General features: G+C 42.8%; 2 protein-coding genes across 2 annotated transcripts; one reads left to right on the top strand and one right to left on the bottom strand.

The window, feature by feature from the left end:
• Window positions 1–1,068: 1,068 nt before the first annotated feature.
• psme3 (proteasome activator subunit 3) lies at window positions 1,069–9,909 on the bottom strand. The gene is made up of 10 exons (XM_080747023.1): window positions 9,769–9,909; window positions 8,289–8,321; window positions 8,110–8,172; window positions 7,491–7,595; window positions 5,642–5,690; window positions 4,684–4,802; window positions 4,117–4,253; window positions 2,863–2,917; window positions 2,577–2,663; window positions 1,069–2,400 (listed from the first exon to the last, which is right to left on the bottom strand). The coding sequence occupies exons 1-10, from the start codon at window positions 9,808–9,810 to the stop codon at window positions 2,320–2,322; spliced, it is 771 nt and encodes a 256-aa protein (XP_080603149.1). The 5' UTR covers window positions 9,811–9,909; the 3' UTR covers window positions 1,069–2,319.
• Window positions 9,910–10,810: 901 nt separating this feature from the next.
• Window positions 10,811–27,585, top strand: nbr1a (NBR1 autophagy cargo receptor a). The gene is made up of 22 exons (XM_080748049.1): window positions 10,811–11,080; window positions 11,816–11,878; window positions 12,074–12,092; window positions 12,282–12,304; window positions 12,628–12,810; window positions 13,153–13,230; window positions 13,970–14,217; window positions 15,087–15,206; window positions 16,150–16,455; window positions 16,838–16,997; window positions 17,755–18,054; window positions 18,161–18,280; window positions 18,592–18,667; window positions 18,774–18,884; window positions 20,261–20,425; window positions 21,916–22,101; window positions 22,240–22,406; window positions 22,894–23,336; window positions 23,585–23,670; window positions 24,430–24,517; window positions 25,121–25,220; window positions 25,798–27,585. Exons 1-22 carry the CDS (start codon window positions 10,979–10,981, stop codon window positions 26,005–26,007), a joined length of 3,354 nt encoding a protein of 1,117 aa, XP_080604175.1. The 5' UTR covers window positions 10,811–10,978; the 3' UTR covers window positions 26,008–27,585.
• Window positions 27,586–27,907: the final 322 nt, after the last annotated feature.

Raw genomic sequence — 27,907 nt, 5'->3', positions numbered from 1 at the left:
CACTCTAAGGAGGGGATTCCATTCTATAGACACCTGAGCAGCATTCTGTCACTGCGTGAACAGTGACGAAGGGGTGTGCCAGTGATCTCCACTGGCCCAATCCAGAAGCTGCCTCTCAGATCAGATGGCTGTTGACTACGTCAGAAAGGTTGAGCAACATTACAATGTCTACATTCCAGTCGGCATATTACCATACTGTAAACTCAAGCCAGTTCTTTTCCCCTGGTAATAGAGCCAGACCTATTGCTAATCTTGCAGACATATTCTCGCTGCCTATTATCTTGCTCAGTGTCACTTCTGATCTGAACTTCATTTGAACATAATGCAAAGGTAGCTGATTTCATTCTGGATTTGTTTTACATACAAGGTTTAACTTTGTATAAGATTTTTAAACAAAACATCCTGCTGGATACAATTGGAGCATATATATAGTCTACCAACTTGACCAACTCCATCAACGAAATATGGAAACAATTATAACTGAGCAATAGCTGAGGTTAAACAGTATACACTTAATCATGCTTTTTGAGCTGCAACCATACTATGCCTTACAGTAAGCCTATATTATCATAAAACTAACCTATCAAGTTGCCACTGCTGCCATCTATAGGTCAAAATGTTCACCATACTGCACTGCTCTTGTCCTGTCTATGATATCAGACTTAGGAGACCGAACTGTACTCTGTTGTCACTCAGTGTTAGCTAGGACAATGGTTCTCAAACTGGGGTCTGGGGGGCCACCGGGGGTCCTTGACGACTTAATGGTCTGTAACTCGGGAGTGTACTGTGTGCATTGTGAAATGAGGATAGAGTCCCATGGTCTGTCTGATACCGACAATAACCATCTCCAACCTACAACTACACACCATGAATACAAAAACAAAACAAGCATACAAGATGTATGTTAGCCCTATGAGGAAAATTACATAAAGATATTAACATAACAAAACCAAAGTCTCTTATCAAAAAGTGTTTATTCAATAAATTCAACCCCTTAAAACATAAGAGATGCTTTGGTGAATAATGACAAGTTTTCTTCTGAGAACTAAGAAGCCAGTGAAGCTAAAAACATCACTTCATACATCTAAAAACATTACATAGACTTACAGTATCTAAAATAAATAACTATTCTGCCTGATCTACGTCCAGCATACAAATTAAGAGCTAGCCATTTATTATGACAAAACTGCAATTACTAAAAAGAGCCTTCTTGTTACTTGGCCTATGAACAACCGACCTTAAGTTGTGGTATACAGTAAATGTGGCTCTATAGACCAAAAGTAACAGCACATTCACTGAAGCAATGGGTGCAAAAACCTCACTTGACATCGTCTTGAACTTTGTCAAAAAACTGAGCCATTAATGAAACAGTTTCACAGAAGAGCCATGGATGGACAAGATGTTTTTAATTAGATTTTAAAAAATACATAGCGTTTTTTCTTTTTTACCCCTCCTTAAGGAAGACCTCACCGAGGTCTCTGCTCACCAACAGGTCTCAAAGGGGTTTAAAATAAGGACAATATTATTTAAAGTAATAATGTGACAAAACTCTTGAGTTTGTGTGATTAAACTTGCATTCACAGAAAATAAACATTACCTATATCACTTATTTGAAGACATGTAGGAAAATGTGTCTTCAAATGCAATGTGAATATTTTCCAGGAGTTTCTATAAAGTAAGTGGCTTATTGTGACTGGTGTGACATCAAATTCTAGAGCAACCCTAACTTGACAGTGTGTACAGCTCGCTGTACCACAGACTTGAATGCTTGCTTACCTGCGCCAGCATTGCTCAGTCTTGTTGATGTGCAAGTACTTGTCAGGTGTATTCCTATACTGAATGACAGAGGTGTGTGCCTGTCGAAGCTGGACAAAGGTACAAAAGGATAAATGCTCCTTCTTTGCTCTGGTAAAATGTATTCAAGAAAAAGATGTGATAAAATATCAGCTCCTTTAGAATTAATCTAAATTTTGAATCTAGATTTGCTAAACTTATCTGTGAGTTCAAATAAGTTGATACAAGTGTAATCATTTTCTGTGAACTCAATTTGCAGTGGTCTCAGGAGTTTTGCTACAACATTACCTTGATACAATATTTTACAATTAAAACAAACAAACAAACAAACAAAAAGTATGCGTAAGCCTTTCATCAAAGGAGGCTAATGGTTTTGTACGGGGCTGGACTGATTGTGTATGAGTGGGTGAAGTGGCGTCTGGTGCTATGCCTTCATACCAGGGGTTGGGCTAGTTCGACTAGCATGGTAGGGAACAGAGGCAGGTGTTCGAAAGTGATGCAAGATGGACAGCGGTTGGACATACATCAGTATAGTGCATCCGTATTGCTGCTTCTGGGCCTTTTGATCTTCTCAATGTTCTTCAGGATCATGTCGTGTAACGTTACCTGTGTTCGAACAGATATTGGGTTAGACGCTAGTTTTTCTTGCTTGCAAGAATGCTTATACAATAATGACAGAATAATTGGCAAGGTATGGGGTGTTCATGTTAACATATCCTAGGTTTGTTTCTACAAGACAACATTATGAAGACAATGTACAGTAAACATATAGACAGACGTACATATTGGTTTCTGAGCTCAGAAACTATGATCTTCAGACTGATGTATTCCTTCTCATCGATCTCTGTTACTGTACGCCTGTAGTCCTCCTGGGGAAAAAACCCTGTCAGTGTATCATTCCATCGTGTTTTCTATAGACTATATTTCCGCTGAAGACATACCAATCATGCTATGCTATACACGACGACACATATATTGAACTCATGTCATGATGTGTGCTTAAACAGAATGTGACACATTTTCATTCTGTTTTAAGCACACAAGCGTTGTAAAATTGCATTCACTCACCACATGTGGGTACTTTGCAATTTTAGACACCAGTTTTGCCCGTGTGATGTAGTATCTGGAATTGAAGAGAAGAAGAATAGCCATGTGTGCTAATTAAAAGTACATACATTTGACACAACAAAAAACACCCTTAAGCTAGCCTTACATCTAACAACTTTGGTAAGATTGTGGACAGATTTGGGAAATATTTCTTAAAGACTACCCCTCACACTATAAGATTTGAAAAAGACTCCCCAAAGACTGTAGGATGATTTTTCAAAGATTTCAGTTGTTAGATGTGTATGCCTATAAAGATTTTGTAAAGATTCCCTTTTATTTATTTATTTATTTATTTGCTGAAATATGCCTATTATACAGCCTTGTGTTCCTAAATAAATTATAATATTATTATAAAGCATTAGGCTAACCATAAATGAAAATAGCCGATCTACAAGCTCAGTCACAGCGCGTCGCATCACACTATTGCAGTATTGATACTTTTACTTGATTACTTTTTCTATCACTGCACATGCAGTGCACACACACACACACACACACACACACACACACACACACACACACACACACACACACACACACACCGAGCTTCGCCTTCCTCCCTCAGCCCTCTGTGCCTCTCCTCTCTAGATCTCTCCTCTCAGCCGGCGCAGATCGATCCTATCAACTTATTATCAACGTTGAATGTTTGGAATAATGGAAACGCGGAGAAATAACTAATAAAGGGCTGTCGTAGTAGCCGCACCAACAACGATCAGGCTGGCAGCTCAGGCAGCGTCTTTTGGGGAATGAATGGCTTGGCTTTTGGCTTGTTCTGTTTTGGTTGTAGGCTAGGCTACGTCATTGTATTCATTCAGACTCAGCCCCGATTTGTGAAAATATTAAACCAGTTTGATATTCTCGTAACAGAATCTGGCTCTCAAGTTGGGGTAAAAATCGAGTCGGACCACTACCTCACATTTAACGATTGAGTAACGACTGAGTCACGGGAGCGCGCCGCAAATAGCCCCGATTTTATTACGACTGAGAAATCTTTTCAAAGTTGTTAGATGTAAGAGGGCCTTTAAGGATGTTGGCCTAAAAGCTACTTTGCTAGACATCGCTCACTGATCTTGACTGTAGCACTCACTACTGTTCATCTGCTAGCATTTATATCAGTACATGCTGCAGCTTCAACAGAAAGCCGATAACCAGAAAATGCAAGATCTGTATTTATATATCTAGACACAGATATGCTTAGACTACTATATACAGTACCTTGATATCTGGTCCAGGTAAGACGCAGCCTCCCCCTCGACTGTTCTGAGTTCAGCTACCGTCTCCTCTTGGATTGACACGCCAAAGTTATTCCCGTCTTCTATCCTGGGGATTAGCAGCTGGACCCACATTTTAACCTGCAGAATAAAGCAGATCCTGACAATAAAAGTAACACCATACCTCGTCCAATACCAGGTACTGTATGATATAATACAATCACAATGGAACTAATGCAATATACCTACTTTTTAAGATCTTATTTATTGTTATCACAATGGGGGAAAACAGATAATACTATTCCATTTCTACGTACTACACGGTTTTATGGTCATGATTCACCAGGATCTTGAATGGCTTGATTCTAGGATTAAAATAATTGATAGGAATATCTTTGTATAAGTCTATGGGAAGTGGCACCAGTAAACCACGCCCACTACTATGCCCTGCCTATAGGCTACTGTACACTCAGCTGAAATGTGCCAACTGATTGACACTTTTTGAGATTTTAGGATTTTATACAGATTAATGTGAGAGCACTGAACAGAGAGAGAGAGAAACAGAACGTACTGTGTTGCATTTCTCTATGAGTGTCCTGATCTCTGGCTTGACCTTTTCGATCAGGTCCACCAGCTTAGCGTTGCTCTTCATCATCCCACCAGGCATGACGAAGACCTTGGTGCCAGTAACTGGGTGGAACAAAGTGGAGTGGAAAGGATTAGGTTTCAAACACAAGGGACAATTGTAATACAATGGATGGGTCACATTTGAAGACCCAGTTAGACCAAGTACAGAGTATTAGGTAAAGGACCTTCGTTTACTTGATTATGTGAATCAGAAATGATGTGGTGCATACAGTACCCTGGACTTTAATATTCATTTGTATGACAGAGAACCTTACCAACTTGATTTAAAACTAGTCAGTCTAGTTAACCATTTTATGGACTTCAAAGTGGCAGCCACAAAGTGTTTACTAATGATGAGGAGTCCCATGCAGATGGCGAATGGAACTCATATTGAAAAGCACAATGTGATGTGTCATGCAAAATCCACACATTAATTCCATCTTTGTTGTACAGAGTTGAATGCCTGTTCTGTTCAGCATAACTGCACTAGCTAGATCAGTGGTTCCCAAACATTTTAGCCTGTGACCCAAAAGGGAAATTAGACACTTTACCGGGACACAAACAAGTGAAAATAGCAGATCTACAAGCTCACAATGTGTCGCATCGCATTGCGTTGTGAGCTTGTAGATCGGCTTTTTTCACTACTTCTTAAACATTTTTTTTTTCCCCAAATTTTTTGGAATTTCTTTTTATTCACCATTTCTTTTTTTTATGTTTTGAAACAGGTCTAATAATTAGAAACAACATGTAGGAACCAAAAAAATAAGGGATCCATAAAAATGTGTCTGCGACCCACTAATGGGTTTCGACCCAGTGTTTGGGGAAACAGTGAGATAGACGACCTATGATGGATTGTAAGGATTTGTTGATTTCACTATACAATTCTTATACTCATTACTCACCCTTATCCTCCCCAGTTCCATCCTCAAGCTTCCTCTTTTTGGCATTTTGCTGTGAACACATTGAACAAAACTTAATTAGGCTACACTTGACTAGGGCTGTCACAATTATGACATTTTACATGACGATTAATTGTCACTCAAATAATTGTGATTTAATTGTGTTTTACACCTTGTTAACATTGTTCCTTTTACATTTCTGTTTGGCTTTTACAGCCTTTTAGGCTTTGAAGTTGCACATGGCAGATATGACACATAACTTAAATATACAAAAATATTACTGATATGTTGGACAACTTTATACTTTAACACTTTGCCGTCCGAAATAGAATGGTTGTTGGTAGATTAGCCGTGAAATTTCTATTATTATATTATGATCTGAACCGCATTCATTTTACCAGACATCCAGCGCTATATCACGTGGTCTTCATCCCCCATTACCATTCCGCGATCCCCCGTTGTTTTACTCACCCCAGTTCCCAGTGAAATTCTCAATCTGCATTGGCTTAGAGTGGGAGATTCGGCTGACGCATCATGTCCCCGTGCGTTTCGCGTGCGCGATCCGTTCACGTAAATGTCCCCTCAAATAATCCACGTGTGACTCAAGAGTAGAACTGAAAAGTATCGCTAGCATAGCCACCAGCACGGCTGCAGTAGAACCACTCGTGTACAGACAGTAACCGAATGGGGGAAGGTGCCTTGGAGAAGGAAAGGGCCATGACATCACTTCTGCTTCATGTCAGACCAGCCATGAGCTATCAATGCACGAGTGGTGACTAGGGAAGGTTAGACGATCGGCGATTTTCGGATGAAAATCATTTATTTCGTTAAATACGGGAAAGTACGGGAAAAGACGATTGGCTGCCCCTCCCCCCCTAGGAAGTCCGATATAGTACGGTTTTAACCCTTTCCAAGCCACGGGGAGCCCCTTAATATTAAAACCGTACTATATCGGACTTCCTAGGGGGGGGGGGGGGGGGTCTCAGCCACTCGTCTTTTCCCGTACTTTCCCGTATTTACCGAAATAAATGATTTTCATCCGAAAATCGGCGATCGTCTAACCTTCCCTAGTCACCACTCGTGCATCGATAGCTCATGGCTGGTCTGACATGAAGCAGAAGTGATGTCATGGCCCTTTCCTTCTCCAAGGCACCTTCCCCCATTCGGTTACTGTCTGTACACGAGTGCTTCTACTGCAGCCGTGCTGGGGGCTATGCTAGCGAAACTTTTCAGTTCTACTCTTGAGTCACACGTGGATTATTTGAGGGGACATTTACGTGAACGGATCGCGCACGCGAAACGCACAGGGACATGATGCGTCAGCCGAATCTCCCACTCTAAGCCAATGCAGATTGAGTTTTTCACTGGGAACTGGGGTGAGTATACAACGGGGGATCGCGGTATGGTAATGGGGGATGAAGACGTGATATAGCGCTGGATGTCTGGTAAAATGAATGCGGTTCAGATCATAATATAATAATAGAAATTTCACGGCTAATCTACCAACAACCATTCTATTTCGGACGGCAAAGTGTTAATATTAAGGGGCTCCCCGTGGCTTGGAAAGGGTTAATTAAAAAGAACATTGATAGTGGAAATAGCCGATCTACAAGCTCAGAACTCGCCGTGATGCGACAGCTATTTCCACTATTATTGAAAATGTTTGAAATTATATGAAAAATGTTCAACAAACATGGAAACGATTAGCACGATTATGACACAATAAATGTGATTAGACGATTATGTAATAATTGTGACAGGCCTACACGTGAAATGACAAATCTAAAATGTATGTGATGTGTAAAGCACCATCTAGTAAAGATTAAGTTTCCATTTTTCAACCGAGCCTCACCGCTTCCAATCCATCGTGCAGGTCTGACAGCAAAATGGGGTCGGGCACTGTCAGGTTTATCTCCGAGTGGATCTCCTTCAGTTCAGAGATGTTTATACAGGGATCCTGAAAGACAACAGGAAATGTCTAGATCTGGCTCCATTTTATCTTGGTCGCACACATTGTTGACAGGTTGGTATATTTGATTTGTTGCATGAGTTGTCTGTAGCCGTTTCCATATATTGTCAAGCACATTTTAAGAAACCTTTTGAAAAGTCACAAAAACGAAAAAGATGTGAATGAGGCAAATTTCCATCATATACTGATAATTGTATACTGTTATACTGTAATATTAGGAGTTGGGTCATCGAGCTAAGCAGTAGTAGGTGGGGCTAACTCTCGAGTCAGTTGAAAGGTACCTATATTCTCTCAAAAATAAGAATTTGAGGATCTTATTTTACAAGTTTGACTGACCAAAATCATTTTCAAATATTCTACTGTTATTAAGAACGATTAATCAAAGAGAGAACAGCAAGTGGTTTGAGCTCATATTCAGTGCATACTGCATAAACGACAACAATTGCGATCATGATTTTGCTGGTAGATAAGTTGATGGAAACACAGCTTTTGTGCCACATACTTTGAGAAAGTGATCCAGTTCCAATAACTTCTTTGGGAAAAAATTTGCAACAAGGTCCTCCGCCTGGAAGAGAGGGAAGCTTTTGGTCAAGTCTTGCTAGCAAAACATGAGTTTATTAAAGCCAACTCTGTGTAACTTCGTTCATAATCCACTTTTAATTGGAATTGATTGACACTCACTTCTCCTGTGATCCGTTCCCTAAAAGCATCCACCTGTTAAGACAAAAACGTGAATTGTGATCAAAACATCTGAAAGTGACTGTGTGCACTTAGATGGTTAAATGTTTGTTAAAAATGCTAAAGCTCTATATTCCTATAGTAATCAACTAATCATTGCTGTTTGTTCAGTAACAGGGGTCTAAATGTCTCTCTAGCACGTAAGGAGAGAGAACCCCCACAAAGATCATTCATCAGCTTGTGTTCCAGTTCCAATTTAGTCTACTCATTTGTTTTGTCACGTGCAATTACACTTGGTTATTCTGTATTGGACGTTGGTGTATGTATCCTGTATGGGATGAAATTGATATTGTGAAATGAAAATGCATTTTCTGTTTACAGTACTTAAAGAGCTGGAGAGATCCATGTTAATGAACAAACGCTCTATAGGAGTGATTGCTAAGGGAATATAGTTATTTAACCAAATGGCCCCATAGATCTTATCTAATTTACAGGAATTACAGCATGAGAATGTAGAAGAATTGTTTTATTGATTGACCTGTCATCTGTCCTATGCCATCTATCACATCTATACAGCATGGAATCATGGACAAAATCCAATGATTTAAAAAATAGTCAGAGGCCAAATCTCATCAAATGGTGGTCCGTGGCTCAAATGCCAAATAATAATGGACCTTCATATGACAAAGGTTGAAAACCACTGAGTTAGCAGCATAGGAGGAGGCCTTGTATTATGCCGGCAAATGGTTGACTGGCTAAGAAAAAGCTCAGATCGAGATGTGTGTATTTATGCATGCTGTCACCCATTCAATCATCACTGAATGAGGGCAGGCAGCTGACCAGCTGTATGGTGACCGACAGGTTTGTTCTGAGGAGTGCAGAACAAATCCACATACAGCAGCGGGGTTTCAACCTGTGGTCCGGGGACCACCAGTGGTCCTTGAGGGGTTTGAGGTGGTCCCCAGCTAAATGATGAAGAGTTGGTAATGGTAACCAAATGGACCCTTATAGAGCTTTAGCTCTTGAGTGTAAAATGAAACCAAATTGCCCCTTAAGGGGCCAAGACTCTTGGCCCAAGAGTTAAGTCAAAAAGAAGTCTACACGATTAGAGAATGTAGAAGATTTATTTTATTATGATCAACGTTTGCCTGTTTTATCTCTCCTGTGGAATCAACAAAATCCTCCAACAACAACAAAATATTCGAAGTGTTGGGTCTGAGAGCCTGTATCTCATCAAATGGTGGCCCGTGGCTCAAATGCTGAATAAATAATGGACCTTATTGGTGTGAAAAGGCCCAAGGGTTGAAACCCACTGCCACATTGCTCCTGTTTCAACCCCGGTCGGGTCGGTCCCGTCCCATGCAGGCCTCATGTGGGCTCCCTGCCTTCAGCAGCACACCAGTAGCATTAGCCTGGATAGCAACAACATGCTGCACTACAACGTTATCATGTATGACGACCCCCCCAGCGGTAAAACCTTTACCTTGGTTTTGATTTCATTGTCCACTTTAAGGAGTGAAGACATCTTACACTTGATCAAAGAAAGAAAGATTGTCCTAACAACAGCATTCAATGTTCCACAATATAAACAGACGTTTCTGTTCTGTCAGCCCGGCAGCCACACTTTGTGTGAGCTTAAAGATGACGTGATCACCGCGCGCGACAAAATGACAGTCGAGCAATTTGCGCGTGCGCGGGGAGAGCCACGAAAACGCAAATGTTCCTCGTATATTAGATTAAATTGTTATTTAATATCAAGCAGAGTTATTTCTTTATTTGCATAATGTACAATCTACAAGCCTGGTTGTGAGCTTTGAGCTATTTTGTGCACTTGTTTGAAGATTTGTGTCCCAAATTGCTGAAAGTGTGTCATTATTATGTGAAGTGTCTATGAAAGTGATTGATTTATTGAATATACTTTATTAGCAGTACGCATAGGAAAAGCACATGACATTGATTAGTACAGTTAAGTTCATATCTGAACTTGTATACAATGGCTAGCCTACTAATAGGATTTAAACCCAAGAAAGCACAATGGCTTGTTCACATTGGGGTCCTTTTATACTTAATTCATAGAGAAAATAATGTGCGCCGCCCGGGAATCGAACCCGGGTCGCAAGAATGGGAATCTTGCATGATACCACTACACCAGCGGCGCTTGGGATCCGTATCAATTAATACCCCAAAAGACGTTCTTTCTCTGGTGGAAAGTAACTAAGTAACGTAAAATTACAATTATTATGTGGTATTTGAGTAAAACACGTGACGTGAGTACTTTTTCCAAGTTCCAACACTGATAGGCCTATATATTAAATTAAACGATATTACCATCAGATGGTATTTTAAAATAATACTCCGGTACAGTAGGTGGCTGCATGGACCCAAAAGCAACGGCTGCAACCTGCCATGATAAAACTACAAAAGAAGAAGAAGGGGAGGAAAAGAAAAAAAAAGAAAGAAAAAAACACACGCGTCATCGTATTTTTCTCAGACGCAGCTGACGATGTAAACAAGAGGAGGTAATAATCGAGGAGGGCAAAGAGAGAAAAGACAGAATAAAGAAGCCAGCAGGGGGAGGGGGGGGGATCATCAAATTGTTCAGTTTTTTTTGTTGTATATCTCCCCGAGCAAATGATAACCGGTTATTATCATAATAATCGGTTATCGTGCATAATAAAACCGCCGCCGCCGCCATGGGGCTCCCCGTGACCATTAAGGTGAATTTCAGGGGGAACGTGAAGAGGTTCCTGGCTCCAGACGTGGACACATCGGAGTGGGACTCGGTGGAAGCCTGGGTGAGCAGAGCAGCCAGGCGGACAGGACAGGCAGGCTGAGGCGCTGCATGGCGCAGTTTGCTGGAGAACAGAAGGGAGAGAGAGAGAGAAGGCCCCGAAGCCTCGCTTTATCCAACTCCCAGTACGACGTCGGTGTCGCGAGAGAGAGCGAACAGATCTACAAGCTTACAACGTCTCGTTGTAAGCTTGTAGATCTGTTCTCTCTCTCTTTTTGCCAAGCGACAATGAGGATTTAAAGGGACAGTACACCCCAAAATGGCTTGTTTCGTATCGATTTCTCACCCAACGGAGACTTGAATTCGTGGATGTTTGTTTGTTTTAGTCGCATTCCTAAAGCCAATGATTTGATGACCACCAGCAGTGGTTCCCTATGGAGACAGCAAGAGCGTGCTTTGTTCCCTATGGAGACACACACGAAGCGTCTCCTCAAATTATTGGTTTAGGAATGCGACAAAAACAAACATCCTTGAATTCTAGTCTCCATGGGGTGAGTGAGTAATCGATAGGAGGAAAAAAAGTACATTTTTTGGGTGAACTATCCCTTTAAACACAAAACAAATGGACCGTTTGAAGGACATTCTGCCATGTTGTTGCTATCATTGTCGGTTTGAACATGATGAAGTCAGCGTGTGGTTGAATAGAATAGCACGCGTTGTATATTTTCACGATCTACATAGGCTATTTTTGTTTTGCCGTTATTATTATTAATACATTTTTCCCCAATGATATTTTCAGATTAAAGCTTCGTTCGGCATCAGCCACTTTCAGGTGAAATATTTTGATGAAGACAATGAAGAGGTATGAAGAAGGGCAAAGTGGTTATTATGGCATGCTATTCTCCTTGCTATTATACAGTCGTAGATGTATTATTATTATCATTCGGCTGGACTGAGCTTGTGGTGTAGGCACAGTGCAACCATGCTATCTATTCTCATTACTATTATGTTTTGCTCAAAACGAGTTACCTATAATTGTCTCTCTCTCCTGTTTCAGATTTGCATAAACAGCCAAGGTAAGCAACATGTATTATTTATTCGATCAGTTTTCTTTATCTGTGAACGTTGACCTATAAACATGTCAGTAAATAGAGTAAAGTGCTACATGTAAAATGTATGAAATATTCAAAGTATTACTTTTTGAGTCACTGCAGTGCTCAGTATTCAAACCATGTCTGACTGGTTTGTTTACTTTTTCTCTCCAGAGGAATATGAAGAAGCTGTCAAGGTATTTATTGAGTATCGCATAATGCATATATCACAATCTTTTCAAATGTGATTTAAGGCCCTCTCATCCCTACAGTCCAGCCAGGCGGAATTGTTTTTCTTTGGCTTTAGTTAATAAACATGAGTCATCAAATGTCACCATTACAAAATGACAAGCACATGAGCAATGGTTACTGTATTACTCGGGACTCCTCACGTTGTTCATAAGACACACACATAGAAATCTTTAGTGTCCAACACATGCAATCTCTATGTTGTGCCTTTGAGGCAATTATTGTACAGAGCTCCAACGGTATGTGCTTGATATTTGTTTTTCACAAGCAGAGTGCGGAGAAGCAGGGCAACCAGTTGCACATGAATGTTTACAAGATGAAGGGACAGGCCTGTGGTGGCCCACTGAAGACCGAGGTGAAGGAGTTAAAAGGGGATCTCCGGCCAGCTCCTCCCTACCCCTCCAGGGTCAAGACAGTGGAGAAAGGCACGCAGGTCACCCCTGAGAGAGAAGCTGTAAGGAAAATGCATATGGTGACATTCTTGTAGAGTTTTCTATTTATATACACTTTATTTTTAGCAGCGGTGATATGCCAGCGACGCCACAATGAATTTCTGTTTTGTGCATTTCCATAATCAGTTTCGGTATCTTGTGTGGATTAAGGAATGTTGTGATTTATGAAATACCTTCACTAGCAAACTAGCAAACTGTAAATTGAACGCACAAGCAGAACCAAGCTCTTGTATTTGGATGTCATGACCCAAATGCAGTCATGCCCTAGTTCCATACTAGTGCATACTAGTTTTTTTGAGCTCCACACATTTGTGTAAAGGGTGTGTCTGTTCTGTGTGACACAGGTGGCTGTAAAGGACAGCAAAGGCAACCGATCAGAGGATGAACCGCCCCCGGTATGGTTCAGATCATATATGGAGAAGGTGAGGTTTTACTACTGAAATATAAACACTTAGTAACTTAACCACTTAAACCCTGTATACTTCGTTGACTGGAATCCCCCAGGGGTCTATACTAGGCCTCCTCCTTTTCCCCCTCTACAACAAATCTCTTCACCACAAATGGCTGATCTACAACCACATTGTGAGATTGTAGATCTGACATCTTTCCTGAATGTTCACCCCAGAATATGGATGCTAGGGTTCATGTGGTTATTAGTACTTAGTCTTGTTTTAATTTCTAAAAGTGGCTTAAGCCTAATGTGGGCTTTATGCTCACCATTCCCCAGGCTAGCTTACACAAGCAGTCTGCTCTTCAATCACTGCTAAAGTAGAGCACAGAGTAGTTGATCGCGTCTGAGTCCATGGTAACAGGATTAAGAAGGAAAAAAAAACACTATTAACACCAGATGTGAAGAGTAGTTTTGGGTAGTTATGTTATAATAAGGTTTGGTACATTTTGAAAGACATGAGATCAGTTTCCCCTCACGTGATGCTGTAATTTCACTGGAAACAGTCAGTGGTAACTTCGGTCAAAGTTCAACAAATATGAACTTTGAGTGGAGCGACTCCGGACAAAATCACCTCTACAGGTCAACACTTGCTCATCCAGTGCAATGTGAGTTAGCTGGTCATGTAGCAGGTACTTTACCTGCTACTAAGTGTTTTTATTTTTATATTGTATTCACATTAAACCTACATGAATCGTCCCCTTCTTCCCTAGTTCAAGGACGAGGTGGTCAAGGAGGTAGTGGAAAGGATGTGTAATGACTTTTCCGGTCAGTGCTGCACCCACAAAGCCACTGAAAGGACCCACGAGACCCCCAGGGCCATGGGTGGGGCCACAGGTGGCGCTACAGGTGGGGCCACAGGGCCCAGGGCTGGACTCTCTACCTCTAATGGGTCTCTCGGCTACACTCCCAACTGCAGCAGCTGCAACAAACTCACCTCTGAGGGCGCCTACAAATGCAGGTAGACCAAGCCCCTCAGATGCTTTGCATTGTGAAAAGATGTGGAAGTCACTCAGTAGGAGACAAATTTCGAACAAAACGGAATTTCAAAACCTGTTATGTGTTTTAGGGCTGTCAGACCATGGTTCGATAGTGAATGCTATTAGAATTGTAAAAAAGTCTTACAACTATCTTAATTTCAACTTGGGTTGTATGTTAAACCATCTTGCATTTTAGTGTGTGCCCCAATGGCCGATGCTGTCGTTGCTATGTTTGTACTGGACAAACACTTTGTAATATCAGACTTAATAAATGTTAATTTAGGCATATTCATAGAGCTGAAAACAGCCAATAATTAAACAGCAGCAGCATGGCAGAGATTTCAGAAATGAACTCAGTGGGGGAGAATTTTGGTTCTTGTTCAGTAAAAGGCAAAATTGTGGAACCTTGAGACAAAGTTGTATGCAAGCTATGTAAGCTACTAGATGGCCTGCCATTTCACACCACTAACAACATCTTGAAAACATGCACCCAAAGTGAATTTAGTCACATTTCTCAAATTGTGTGGCCTAATTCTATTTAAAAAAAGCATTCTAATACTGTATGTAGATTTTAAAAGTCATCACAAATGTTGTGTTGAACTTGACTGCTTCATGTTTATGTTCAAATAAAATGTACCTATACTAGTGTGTCTCTTATTGTATTGGTGTGCCCTCTTGTGGACATAATGCGCAATAACACATCCAAAAGTTACAGTTCACCTGTAATTGATTTTAGAATATATTTGAACTCAGATTAAACACACATTGTGATATTTGATTTTGCCCATATCACCCAGCCCTACTATTCATATCATTTTTTTTGTGTTGTCCCTCCCCGACCCTTGTTCAGTGTATGCCCTTCCTGCATCCTGTGTGAGATGTGCAGGCATAACCATGACCCCAGTCACAACCTGGTGAGAACCAAGACCCCTCTCTCTATCCCTGAGCATGGGATGTCTGGAGAGTTGAGGTAAGTCAGCCAGATAAAGAACTCACAGGAGAGAATTCACAAAAGGATTGCAGCCTCTAAACCTGCACAAATAAGACAACAAGAAACCATCTCATTCTCAAAATACCCCCAAAAGGGGGAAATACACGCCTAACTGCTCTGCCAATACTTTCCTTAGTGGGAACACTCTGAGCCCCCCACCTCATGGCTAAAATACACTTTAGCCAGAAAAGAAAATATTTCACCGGAAAGGCAAAATCTGGTCAATGGAAACTTTCTATTGACAAGATCTGTAGAGGGCGCTGTGGAGTAGCTAAAACCTCCCTTGAAATATTTTCTTTTCTGGACAAAAACCTGAGGTGGGGGGCTCAGAGTGTTAGGCTTTCAACATCTTAGAACAGTCTTTGTTTTGGTGAGTAGCGAAAGTGTATTTTTTATTTTTTACTACAGACGAGCGGCTGTGTGAGCGCAAGGGCTCATCTGTGATATAGCGTTAAGGAAAACTCCTTCTAACGCTATGGACCAGAGCTAGTGGTAAATTAAGTGCATTCATTAGGGTTGTTATGTCCAGACTTTCCAGTGATCATGGAAACGGTGATTGTAGCCATGTGAATGCATCGTCATGCCATATGTGCTCGGGAGTAGATATTCCAACCCTCTAGTACAGAGAGCATCAACCACATTTTTGGTTGTGGGACAAATTGGTCAACATGCTCATTTGTGTGGGCCAGATTACTTTGTGCCTGTACTGTGCGTGCATTTCTTTTCCTGACTTCTTCACAGCAATGGAGTACAGAGTAAAGCAAGATAAAAAACACTCACTAAGTCCAAGATTCAATAATGCACGTATCAGCCAGTTTACAGTAACTGATACATTATTCTTTAGATGCTCTTGTCTATGGGAAAAATAATCTTGAATGAAAAGGGTCAACAGATGGACGTTATTGATTATATGTCAAACCAGGTTCCCGAGGCGAGGAGACAGGACGGTACGCAAGGCTGAGCGACAGCGCCTCAAAGCCGAGCGCCGACAGCTGCGCGCCGAGGTGAAAGAGATCAAGAAGAAATTGAGACTGGAAAAGAGGGGTATGCAGTGGAGCGGGCCTTCTACCTCCGGCAGGAGCAACCCGACAAACATGGCTTCTGCCTCCACCCAGGCCCCGGCCCTGCCCCTGACTCCCGCAGCCGCTCCAGAAACAACCTCAGGTCCAGCCCAACCCCAAGGTCCTGTTCCGGCCCCGGTCCCTGACCCCCAGGCCTCCAGTCCAGAGTAAGCGCCACCCCGGGAGCGCGTCCGCCAGTGCTGGGCACTTCAATGCCCAGCATGGATGCAAAAAAAAAAATCTAAAAAAAAAAAGTCTTTTTTTTTCTCAAGGAAAAAAAAATCCAAATATGCCATCTTTGTAATCTAGTCTGTATGAGTGTATCGCTGGCTGCTCTGGTGGTGGAAAATGATGGAACTACCTCACAATGTGAAAACTGCTGCTGCTGCTGCTTCATAGATTTTCTAAGAAAAAGAATTTGCTTTTGAGCTGCAAAAAAAGAAAAAAAAATCTGGGATCCTGCTTTTTTGATTCGTAGAGAACAAAAGAGATGGGTCTCATAAGAAACCAGGGCTGTTTTTCAACAATGCTCTGTGCACTTGAAACCAGGGATCCCGGGGTCTCGCACACCTCCTTGGTGCCCACTATGGCTGCCTTGTTTCTGGATGAAAATCTGCCCGACGGCACCCGTCTGGAGCCCGGTACCAAGTTCATCAAATACTGGAAGATGAGGAACTCGGGCACTATCAGCTGGACCTCAGAGACTAAGGTACCCCCAACCCCTCCACTGAGGACAGGCTCTTCTATGCCACTGTTACTGTCCACTGCACTCTACCAGGGCTTGACATTACCTTTTTGAGGCACTTGTCCTTTGGACAAGTACATTTCCCCTTCACTTGTCCAGGCACAAAAGTCACTTGTCCGGATAAAAATTTGACAAATAAATAAGACCGCCCCCCCCCCCTTTGGCCCCCTCCACCCTCCACCACATAGTATTGGCAGTCCGTACAGCACAAAGCTGCTAGGAGCGTCACAGAAAAAGTGTAACCAAGAGCCAACGGACAAGTACATTTTTAATGAACTTAAATGTCCATAATGATGTATTAGTTGTCCCGGACAACAGGACAAGCCTTAATGTCATGCCCTGCACTCTACTACCTACCTATTTCATCCACTAACAACTGATTTTTTATAGATTTCTCATTCAACCTAATATCTCTTCTATCCTTTTTGTCTGAGCCCCTCATGATTGTTTTTTTAAGTTTAGTTGAATCAGTATTTGGGTTTCAGTCCTTTGTTTCGATTTGTTTTGTTTTTGTCTGTCACTCTTTCTGTACACCTACACCCCCCACCATTCCCCCCACCATCCTGTTGAATGTCGACTGCGTCCTTGCGTGTTCTGTGCTCCCATGTGCACGTCTGTGTCCATTTTGTCCTCCCGTGTGCACGTCTGTGTCCGTTATGGTTGGTTACTCCTGTTATGTGTGTGTCCACGTGCCCCATCCACCCCACACCACCCTCCCCAGCTGAAGTTCATGTGGGGTAACCTGGGCCTGGCGTCGGAGGAGAAGCGGGAGGTGCCCGTCCCCTTGCTGCAGCCGGGACAGGTGGGCGTGGTCAGCGTGGCTTTTGTGGCTCCGGTGATGGAGGGGACATACACGTCCCATTGGCGGCTGGCGCACTGCGGCGACCAGTTCGGCCCGCGCGTCTGGTGCAGCATCCTGGTGGACCCCGGCAGCCGCGACGCATTCGGCCATCAGAGCAAGAGACTGGCAAGTCTACCCCCACCACCATTATTAGAAAAACAAGCTCAAAACTACTTAACGGTTTTAATTTGTGATATCTTAAACCCACCCCCCATTAACCAACCATATCCTCATTATGTGTGTGTCTGTGTGTGCCTGTGTGTGTCTGTGTGTGTACATGTACCAGAAGGAGGAGATGAGGCCAACGGAGAAGGAGGAGAGGAAGAGGTCGAGGGACAACGTGCTGTCAGTAGACCTCACACACAGAGATTACTATTTCCCATCCGTTGATCTGCTCACTGCACAGGTACACACTGGGGACTGTTGTATTTTGTATGATAATATCCTTCAAAGAACGTTCCAGGATATTCATAAAACGAATGACCTGCCCACACATACATACTTACACAGATACACCTTTTCTAAAATGTTTGACATTTTCAGTGGTCGAAATGCATTTGCATGTGGACAAATCCCCTCCCAAAGCTGCGTTTAAAAAGAATACCTGTGTATTGTATGTGTGGGTGGGGCCAAGATATAACTGTAAGATGGAATGTGTCTTAGTTAGCGCTCACTGCCTCAGCCTTAATACACACTACATCTATTTTGTGTTCTAAGGACCTGCTGTCTTTTGAATTGCTGGATATAAACATTGTGCAAGAGTTGGAGAAGGTTCCTAACAATACTCCAGTGGGTAAGTTAAATGTGTATACTGTATAATTATTAATATGATCTTTTCTTTGCTTGCTCAGCTATAAATCTTAAGTGCTCTGATCATATTCTCTCCACCTCTTTGCTAGATTTGACACCCTGCATGTCGCCCCTGCCCCATGATGCACTAGTGTTGGAGAAGGTCGACCCTTCACCCATGAAAGATAACACAGAGGTCAAAGGGGTCAGAAACCTTTTCGGTAAGTGGGTGTGTGACAGCAGAGCATGTTACTGGACAGTGGACACTTCATGTACATGTTCATAAATCTATGGATGACTGTGTAGCGTCATGGCAGGAAAAAAGGCATTTGTGCTCGACAAAACCTTCCCTAGAAATCCATAAAATACTGCTAATGTAATTAGGGATGGGACGATTCACAATATTATCGTTTATCGTGATAATCATATTGTGAAGATTTAAATTTATTGTGAAATCGTCCTCCTTCATGCACTGGGATCATTTCACCTTTTATTTGCTACTTAAACCCTCTATTGGTAAAAGGTACTTATAAAGCTTGTAGATCTGCTATTTTTTGGCAAATGTTCCACCCCAGGATAATGGATTTTGATTATCGCAATAATATCGTGAATCACGATTTCTTTTGTCACAATAATTGTGATATGACATTTTCATATCGTCCCATCCCTAAATATAACCAGTAAGACTCCCTAATCGGGAGATAAGCGACCGTAGGTCGCTTATCTCCACAAATAGGGCAAAAATTTGTTTTTCCAAAATCTTCCTGATCCATGTTGATGACATGAGTGTAGACATGCTGTGTAGTGATTTTCGTGATTTTAGGGCAAAATCTGTAGGAGCAGTGTCCAAAAATGTGTTTTTAAAAATCGGCCTGAAGGTGGCGTTATATGGGACAGATTCATGGTGATGGGATGAGTGTAGACATACTGTGTAGCGATTTGCGTGATTTCAGGGCAAAAACTGTAGGAGCAGTGTCCAAAAATGTGTTTTAAAAATCGGCCTCATGGTGGCGCTAGAAGAGGGCCATGTGAGAAATGAGGGGTGGGGTGTCCGCGTTGCCTTGGCGGACGAATAGGTACCGGCCCCGGCTCTCCCGGACCCTCCTAGCCCGAGTTACGGCATTTTATGTGAGCTGCAGTGGAGGGGGTCCTCCACTGGGGGCGCCACCACTTTTGCATCCGTTCTGGAGCACCAGTAGTCGGTGGTCCCCGGGAATTCCCCGTGAGCAGCCCCGTTGGGGTGGTCATTTGGTCATTTTTGCACATTTGGTCATTTTTTACATCTGGGGGTCCCTCAGGGACCTGGGGGTCCCTGGAGCTCCGGGGGTCCTTGGAGGTTGTAGTTTGGCAGCCAAGGAGCGTGTGTGCAAAATTTGGCATGGATCGGGGCAACGGTTGCGGAGATATGAGCAGGGCAATAGTGTGACGTGTGAGGTGTGACAGACAGACGGACAGACTGACTGACTGACTCACTCACAGTTTGTGCAGGTTTTGATAGTAAGTGCGACCTACGGTCGCAATAATAGTATGTCACTGTATGCACATTCTGCATAATGCTAGAGCTGATGATGGCCGCTGTCCCGTGTGCTTGGTCCAGGAGTGAATCTAGGGCCTCAGCGGGAGGTCCCAATGGAGGAGGGGGAAGAGGAGATCAGCGGGGCCCAGTTTCTCTGTGAGACCGTCATTCGCTCCCTCACCCTGGAGGAGGCCCCTGACCACAAGCCGCCTTGCAGGCCCCAGCACAGCGGCCGCACACCACGGGGTAAGAGGCCAATATACTGGCGGTTGATTGTGGAATTTAAGCTACATTCTCTCATTAACTTGTGTTAGCGCTGAAGAACCTCTAGCATTTTAACATTTTCTGGTAAGTGTTGTATTTAGTTCCTGCTTCATTTGGGCTGCATCCTGCTGCATAAAATCTGAAGAAGTGGGAATGTGTTGTGAATGATGTTTTTATTTTACTATATCAGTACTTACAGTATTTAAAATACTAGAAGCTGGGCCGCCCTTCGGGCGGCCCAGCGTCTAGTCGGCGACCTGGCCAACTCGGAACAATGTAAATAGGGAATGAATGCCCCGCCCTTTAATGCAAACCCCATTATACCTGTTTTCATAGGACCCGTTTTGACCATCTGTCTGCCTGTGTCCATTTATGCCCATATATGGAGATATCTGTATCTGTCTGTCTGTCTGTCGGCGTCCATTTTATGTCCATATATGGAGATCACTGCAGTTATAGTTCTGGGTCCATTTTATGCCCATATATGGAGATATCTGTCTATCTGCGTCCATTTTATGCCCATATATGGAGTATCTGTCTGTGCCTCCAACTGTGTTGCAGACACAGTGCCGGTTCCCCCTTTAATGCAAACCTCATTATACCTGTTGTCATAGGACCCGTTTTGAACATCTGTTTGCCTGTGTCCATTTATGCCCATATATGGAGATATCTGTATCTGTCTGTCTGCGTCCATTTTATGCCCATATATGGAGATCTTTGACCATCTGTTTGCCTCTGTCCATTTATGTCCATATATGGAGATATCTGTATCTGTCTGTCTGCAATCCATTTTATGCCCATATATGGGGGCATTCATTTTATGCCCATATATGGAGAACGCGCGTGCCCGTGGGACGAACGGTTCTCGAGATACACGGATTACATACACATACATACACAATCACAGAGATTTTTTGTTGACTCATGTGGCGTACGTGATGTCAGAGCCTTTTATGAAGTGATGTCACAATGAGTCAGAGCTTTCGCCGATTTCCTCCGGAACAGCCTGATGTCAACAATCAACCCCGCATAAGGAGATTCCGAACGTTTCGCGCCGGTTCGGGAAAACCGCGTGCCGAATCTGAAGCCGGTGGGACGAACGGTTCTCGAGATACGCGGGTTACATACACGCAGACACGCAGAGATTTGTCGCATTTATAGATAGATATTTGAACCCCTTTCAACTTGGCCTCTCTATTTTGAGCATGTATAGGCAAAGACCTTTATTGTTAATATACTCCCCCCCCCTTTATAGCACATTGTATTTATAGCTAAATTAGGAGAGTTCCAAACTCTCAACTCCTTGCGATGTCATGCGTTGTGAGTTTGTAGATTGGCTATTTTTACTATGAGTACAGCTTGTGTCTTGAGATTTTTTGACATTTCAAAACCTCTCTCCTCTTTTTTTCACTTGCATATGCATAATAGTCTTAGGTGAGGTCTTGATACACTGTCCTTTCTTTCCTCTATAGTATTTCCTGCTGTATCTCGAGGCCCTGCCCTCTTCTTTGAGAGAGTGCTTGAGGTTGAGAAGGCAGCAAGGTTCACAGGAGCAGAAGCCGAACCCAGCGCTGTGAAACTGGAGAATGCAGCACCGCCCCCACCATACTTGCATCTCCATCAGCTGCAACATCTGCAGAAAGAAGACAATACACCTGGTTAGATTAATTCCCTCTTTTTGGTTCATGGATAAGAGCATGTCACTTTCCCAATGCATGACTTTGGTAGTAATTAATCTGTGGTGTCTCAAATATAGGACAGTATTTATTTCATACATATACATCATTTTCCATTAGAAGTTCTTCTGGTGGTGCCAGAGGTTGAAAACCTGCATGTCAACGATCATCTTATGGAGGAGGACGAGGCGACAGCCATGGCCGAGAAGGAGGTGAAGAAAGACAATAAAGAGGAAGATAAAGATGATGATGATGATGATGGAGAGAAAGAAGAAGACTGGGATGAGGTGAGCGTTAAAAAGCAGCTTGGCTTTGCCTCTCTGTATGTGTCATACTGTACCTATCCTGCATGTACAGTGTGGACACACCTAGACTGTTTCTGTTTTCGGCATGGTTGTACGTACATCACAAAAACATTTTCAAAGCTTCTGCAAAGTTGTCAGTAAACAGACACTGCAACTAGTCGTCATTTTCTCGTTACTTTCTCGTTTTCTCCCTATTGGTGGCCAATGGCTTCCCATATTCTGAACCAAGCTCCCAGAACCGTGGTAGAACAGTGAAGCTGCCCCCGCCTGCATTTAAGACGCTACTGCGTGTGCTCGTCTGAAACTGTGCCTAGTGCGCCCGAGACGGTCACAGATGCAGATTTATATAGGTAGCCAAGCTGTAAATGACATTTCGGGGTGGTTAAAAACTTTCTACTCAGTGCCTCCCCCAGGCAGTTGAAAAGACTCACTACTATAACCAGTCTATGTCCTCCTCCACTGTCTTCAGGTGAGCAGCCAGGCGTCCTCGCTCTCATCCTGCGACGATTACATCATCGTCCTCCCCGACTGCTTCGACACCAGCCGACCGCTGGGGGAGTCCATGTACAGCTCTGCCCTGTCACAGCCTGGCACTGCAGGAGCTGCCCTGGAAGAGGAGGTGGAGGAGGAGGAGGAGGAGGTGGCGGAGGAGGAGGAGGAGGAGGAGGAGGAGGAGAAAGAGAAAGAGGAGGAGGAGAAGGAGGAAGAGCCGTGCTGCGAGGAACTGGAGGATCCAGAGGGTCCGGAGGAGGCAGTGGTTCTGCCACCGCCCCCCGTCCAACCTGTCCACAGCAGCGTCAACCAAATGCTGTGTGCCTCCCAGACCCTGGACGCCATCACCCTTACCCCAGAAGTGGTGTCCCCTCCACTACCGGACCCCATTCTGCCTCCGCCTACTCTCTACTCACCTAGGTGAGCTGGTCTGAAGGGATCTTTCTTTTTGTTAAACACCATATACTTAGGTTCTATACTAGGCCCCCTCCTGTTTTCGTTCTACACCAGATATCGTTGCCAGAAATAGCCAATCTACAAGCTCACAATGCATTGCAAGCTTATTGATCTGCTATTTTCATGTTAAGTTATGGTTCAAGTGGTTAAATAATTGTTGTTACCTGGTGACTGTGTCTACCTAACCTGACTGTTGGTGGTTTGTGTTTCAGGTCTGAGGCTCTGTACCTGGCTGAGGACCCCAGTCCTCCAGTCTGTGAAGCATATGAGCCACGGCAACCAGCGGTCCACCTAAATAGTAAGTTCGGCTTAGAATCACCCCCGAGTGGGAGCTACTTACTACTACAGTATGAGGAAGTATATTGGGACACAGTAGCCCATGTTTTTCTTATATATATCATAATGCCCTCCTTTTTTCTGATACCTATAAGTTAACATTCCCCTTTTTTCTGATGCCCAGAAAGTTAATACCCCCTCTTTTCCTATTTATTTTATTTTATTCTTTATATACAGCATATATTTGGGGAAGTAGTACCTTTACCTCCCCTTACAAAACCCTTCTAAATTTGCTGAGATATTAAAGGTGTAAACATCTCTCTCCAGTGCTTGCAATCATTCAAAACCAACAAAAGAGGAATTGTGTGTTAACCTTTATTGATTCCCACTTGGGAACGAATATAAATGTACAAATCTTTAAAAGAAAGCTCCTGCCTGAGGATCAATATTGATACATCTATACTGAGGTTGAAATTCATGAATTGAAGTTATTGAAAAACAGGACCTCACATGAACTACAATAGGAAGGCGCAAGACAGAAAACTATACATGCCATATGTCAGGATAAGCTGCTATAACTATATTTAACTAGAGTACAGTTTTGTGACTTCTTTCTGACATAATATGTAGTTACTGTGGTCGTGTTGACTTTCGCCAAAGAGGAAGTGGGTTCTCCTTCCGTCAAAACAGGAAATAGCCTACCCTACCGTACATCATTTTAGTGATTTGATGCTTCAGCAGAAAGATCCCCTTCCTCAAACAGTGTTTTTGTGTTCTGCAGTATCATCTGGTCTGTCACGTTCCGCGGGCTCAGCATCCAGTGCCTTTGAGACCTACAACCCCAGACCCTGCAACGCTCTGCAGCCAAGGTACCTCACGTCATAGCATACCGTCTCATGTGTGACGTTCACCATACATCACATTTGTGCAACGCCAAAGATTTTAAGCCACTTATACCCTAATGCTTCTTTGACCGGAGTCCCCAGGGGTCTATACCTGGTCTATACCTTTTTCCTACAACAAATCCCTTTGCCAAAAATAGCTTATCTACAAGCTCAAAACACAACATGTTCTGAGCTTGTGGATCGTCTATTTTCAGCAAAGGTGTGCCTGTTATGACATGCCCAGAATGGGGATGCAAGGGTTCATTTGGTTAATAAACAACCAAAAAGTGCCCCAGAAATTATAACTGACCATTTGTACTGACTATGAAGTACAAATAGTACTTCTCTGAAGACAAAATCGAAAGTGTTGCTAATTCCCTGAACTGGTTCTCAAAGTGGGGTTCGTCGACATACAATGGTTCTTGAGGTGGTTCCAGGAAGAAAAGAAAAAGAATTGTAAGAGAATGTGTCAGAATGACTATTCAGATCATAGGTTTCACTCTTTAATACTGTACAGTGATAGACAGTTGTACAGTTATTTACTAAATCTAAAAACTAAAATCGTATTATCTTCTGTTTGTGCGCTAGGGGTCAAGGAGGCATCACAGAGGGACTGGTCAAGGGGGCTCTCTCAGTGGCAGCGTCCGCTTATAAGGCTCTCTTTACTGGACCCAACTGCTCTGTACAGGTACACCCCTCTCAAAATCCATTGCGACCATTTAATTCTTGGGTGTGTACAAATGGAACCAAATACAGGTCCATTTGGTTCCATTTGTACACTCTCAGGGCTGTATTTTGATTGTCTTAAGTACCAGCTCTTATGCCTTAACTTAAAGGCCTGCCCATACTGTCTTCAACCACCAAACGTTTCATCTGAGAGTTCCGACTTTCCGACGCGCAGCTTTCCGAACTCTAATTCGGGGTAATCCTTTTCAGAAGATGCGAGTGACGTCATTTTGAAGATGAACCAGACCTTTCCGACGAAAGGTTCGGTGGTCGGAGACAGTATGGACAGGCCTTTAAGTTAAGGCATAAGAGCTGGTACTTAAGACAATCAAAATAGAGCCCTCAGAGTTAAATGAACAACTGATGTTCTTATCCAGAGTGAGTCGACCTCACCATCCTTCTCTTATCCTCTCGCCCCTCCATTGACTGCTCTGACCTTCACTCCATCTTCTTCTACCCATCCTTCCCTCCTGTTTTCTGGTCACTTCACTCTCTCTCTCTGTCTGTCTATTTGTCCTCCCTGTCCCCTCTCCTCACAGCGGGGGGTGGATCCAGCAGCAGTGGTGGTAGCGGCTCCGGCCAAGCAGGACCCCTCCATGATGTCGGTGCTGCTGGAGATGGGCTTCAGAGACCAGCGGCTCAACCAGCGGCTGCTGAGGAAACACGGCTACAGCCTGCTGCACACCGTCAACGAGCTGGTCCAGATGGCCGAGGAGAACCAGAACCTGGTGGCAGACGCTCACCACTAATGGAGGGGAGGGGGCGAAAGGGAAGGGAAGGTGCAACTTCAAAGGCTATGTGGGTGGCGATGCATTTCCTCAGAGATGTCATTGTCAAGAGGAGATTTGTTCTCTTTAGCTGGCGAATGGGGGGGGGGGAGAAAGACCCCATAATGTAATTTAAGATAATTGACTTTCTGTTTTGAAGGAAAAAGTCTTCAGTTTGTTTTGATGCTTTATCTAATACAATTTATTTAATTTTATTATGCCTTTGAGTGGGTTTATTTGCAGCAAGTGTACTGAAGCTTGTTCCGTTGAGGACAGTGTCACTTGACATTAAAAAAGACAGAAGAAATAGGGTTTTCTTCTCTGTGGCGTGTCCATGCACAGCCTCTCCTTGCCTGTAGGTGAGATTCATACAAGTGTTGGATTTAACCACACATTTGTTTGTAGATTTGGGTCAAATCTAGGTAGCTTAACCCTTCCCCATGCCTTCCCTACCTGCACCATATAGCTTTATGCCTTGGTCAAAAGGACCAGAGGCTTGTGGTGGTGGACTATCTCCTTCCTTCCTAGACCTTTCCTCTTTGTATGGATTATATGGCTTCACGTTCTTCTTGCTCTGTAAAATAATATCATCAATAAATAACTAGGAACAGAGATGGTGAATATTACTGAATGTCAGCAACAGTTAAAAAAAGAAAAAAAGAAATTGCCCCGTTAAAGCCAGCTTTATTTTAGGATATGTTACTGGTTCTGTTCTCGGGCGTCGACTGGACATTGAAGTTCAGTGCGTAGGGGAAAATGAACGAGCAGGACTTTCCAACTCTTTATTTTTCTTATTGTAGTGACTCTTGCCTAAACAATGCAATCTCTTTCTGTATCAGAGTACTGTTATTTTAGATGTTGACGTGTGGAATGTATACTAAAATTATCCAAATGGATCACTTTGTTTAGACATATGTTTTCTACAGCGCCTGCATGACAGGTTAAGCTTGATTTATACTTTGTTGCGTATATGACACCATTAGCCGATGGAGTATAAGAATTAGAGAGAGATGAGTAGTGTTTCTTGTGGTCTTTAGCACAGTCAAGAGTAGAACATTTCATGTCATGCACAAAATTGCCTGCATTATCATCCGTTGTCACTCAAGAGCCAACTACAACACAGTCACGCAGTTTGCAGCATTACCGGAACCAAGACCTCTATAAGAGATACACATTCCTGAATTTCTTAATGGAACCAAGTTTATTTTTTATCATGTTTTCATGAATGGTGATTGAAGATTTACTGACTGATGTCATGTTTGATGATTTTACATTCTTTGTGTTGTGTGGGAGCATAGATTTAAATGAACATATGCCTGTTATGTTTGATTCCTCTGCCTTTGTGTGTAATGTATGTATGTGTTTTTGCTTTAGAATATGGAGTGGCTGAGGTGTTTGGAACCATTATGTTGAGGATCGTTACTTACCTGTGGTTTAAATGGATCATGCTATAGAGATATACAGTATGCTGAATATATTTACTGTGCTTGGTAAATGGATCTCCTACCATAGAGTGTATATGTTAAAATATCTGCTACTGTCAGTTCGCCAATAAACGATTTGCACAACACCGTCTCTTAAATCATTGATGATTCAGCAGTGACACACTTTTCTTTTTATTGTGACTTTGTGTTCCAGTTGAACCATGAACTCAACAAAAGTAGGTTAAAAGGCTAAATGACTAAAGAGGTGGATTGCTGTTCCTTGATGACGTAATAGCCTCTCATAGGAGCAACTAGATTAAATTATAATCTATGTGGAGTTGCTTCATTTCCGAACGCACCCAAAAGCAACTCCACATAAATTAGATTATAATTTAATCTAGTTGCTTTTATGAGAGGATGATGCACTGCCTCTCCTAAACGCTGCTGTGTAGCCTACT

This window comes from Nannobrachium achirus (genome assembly GCF_963921795.1).
Source record: "Nannobrachium achirus genome assembly, chromosome: 18".
NCBI lineage: Eukaryota > Metazoa > Chordata > Actinopteri > Myctophiformes > Myctophidae > Nannobrachium > Nannobrachium achirus.
This window is presented reverse-complemented; position numbering and strand designations above follow the sequence as displayed.

Bases quoted from the DNA above. Each gene is read 5' to 3' on its own strand.
- psme3 (XM_080747023.1), bottom strand. From the start codon at position 9,810: ATGTCTTCACTCCTTAAAGTGGACAATGAAATCAAAACCAAG. The intron at 8,322-9,768 runs GTAAAGGTTTTA...TTGTCTTAACAG, and splicing joins ACAATGAAATCAAAACCAAG to GTGGATGCTTTTAGGGAACG. The intron at 2,401-2,576 runs GTACGTCTGTCT...GTTCGAACACAG, and splicing joins CTGAGCTCAGAAACCAATAT to GTAACGTTACACGACATGAT.
- nbr1a (XM_080748049.1), top strand. From the start codon at position 10,979: ATGGGGCTCCCCGTGACCATTAAGGTGAATTTCAGGGGGAACGTGAAG. The intron at 20,426-21,915 runs GTAAGAGGCCAA...TTTCCTCTATAG, and splicing joins CAGCGGCCGCACACCACGGG to TATTTCCTGCTGTATCTCGA. The intron at 23,671-24,429 runs GTAAGTTCGGCT...TGTGTTCTGCAG, and splicing joins ACCAGCGGTCCACCTAAATA to TATCATCTGGTCTGTCACGT.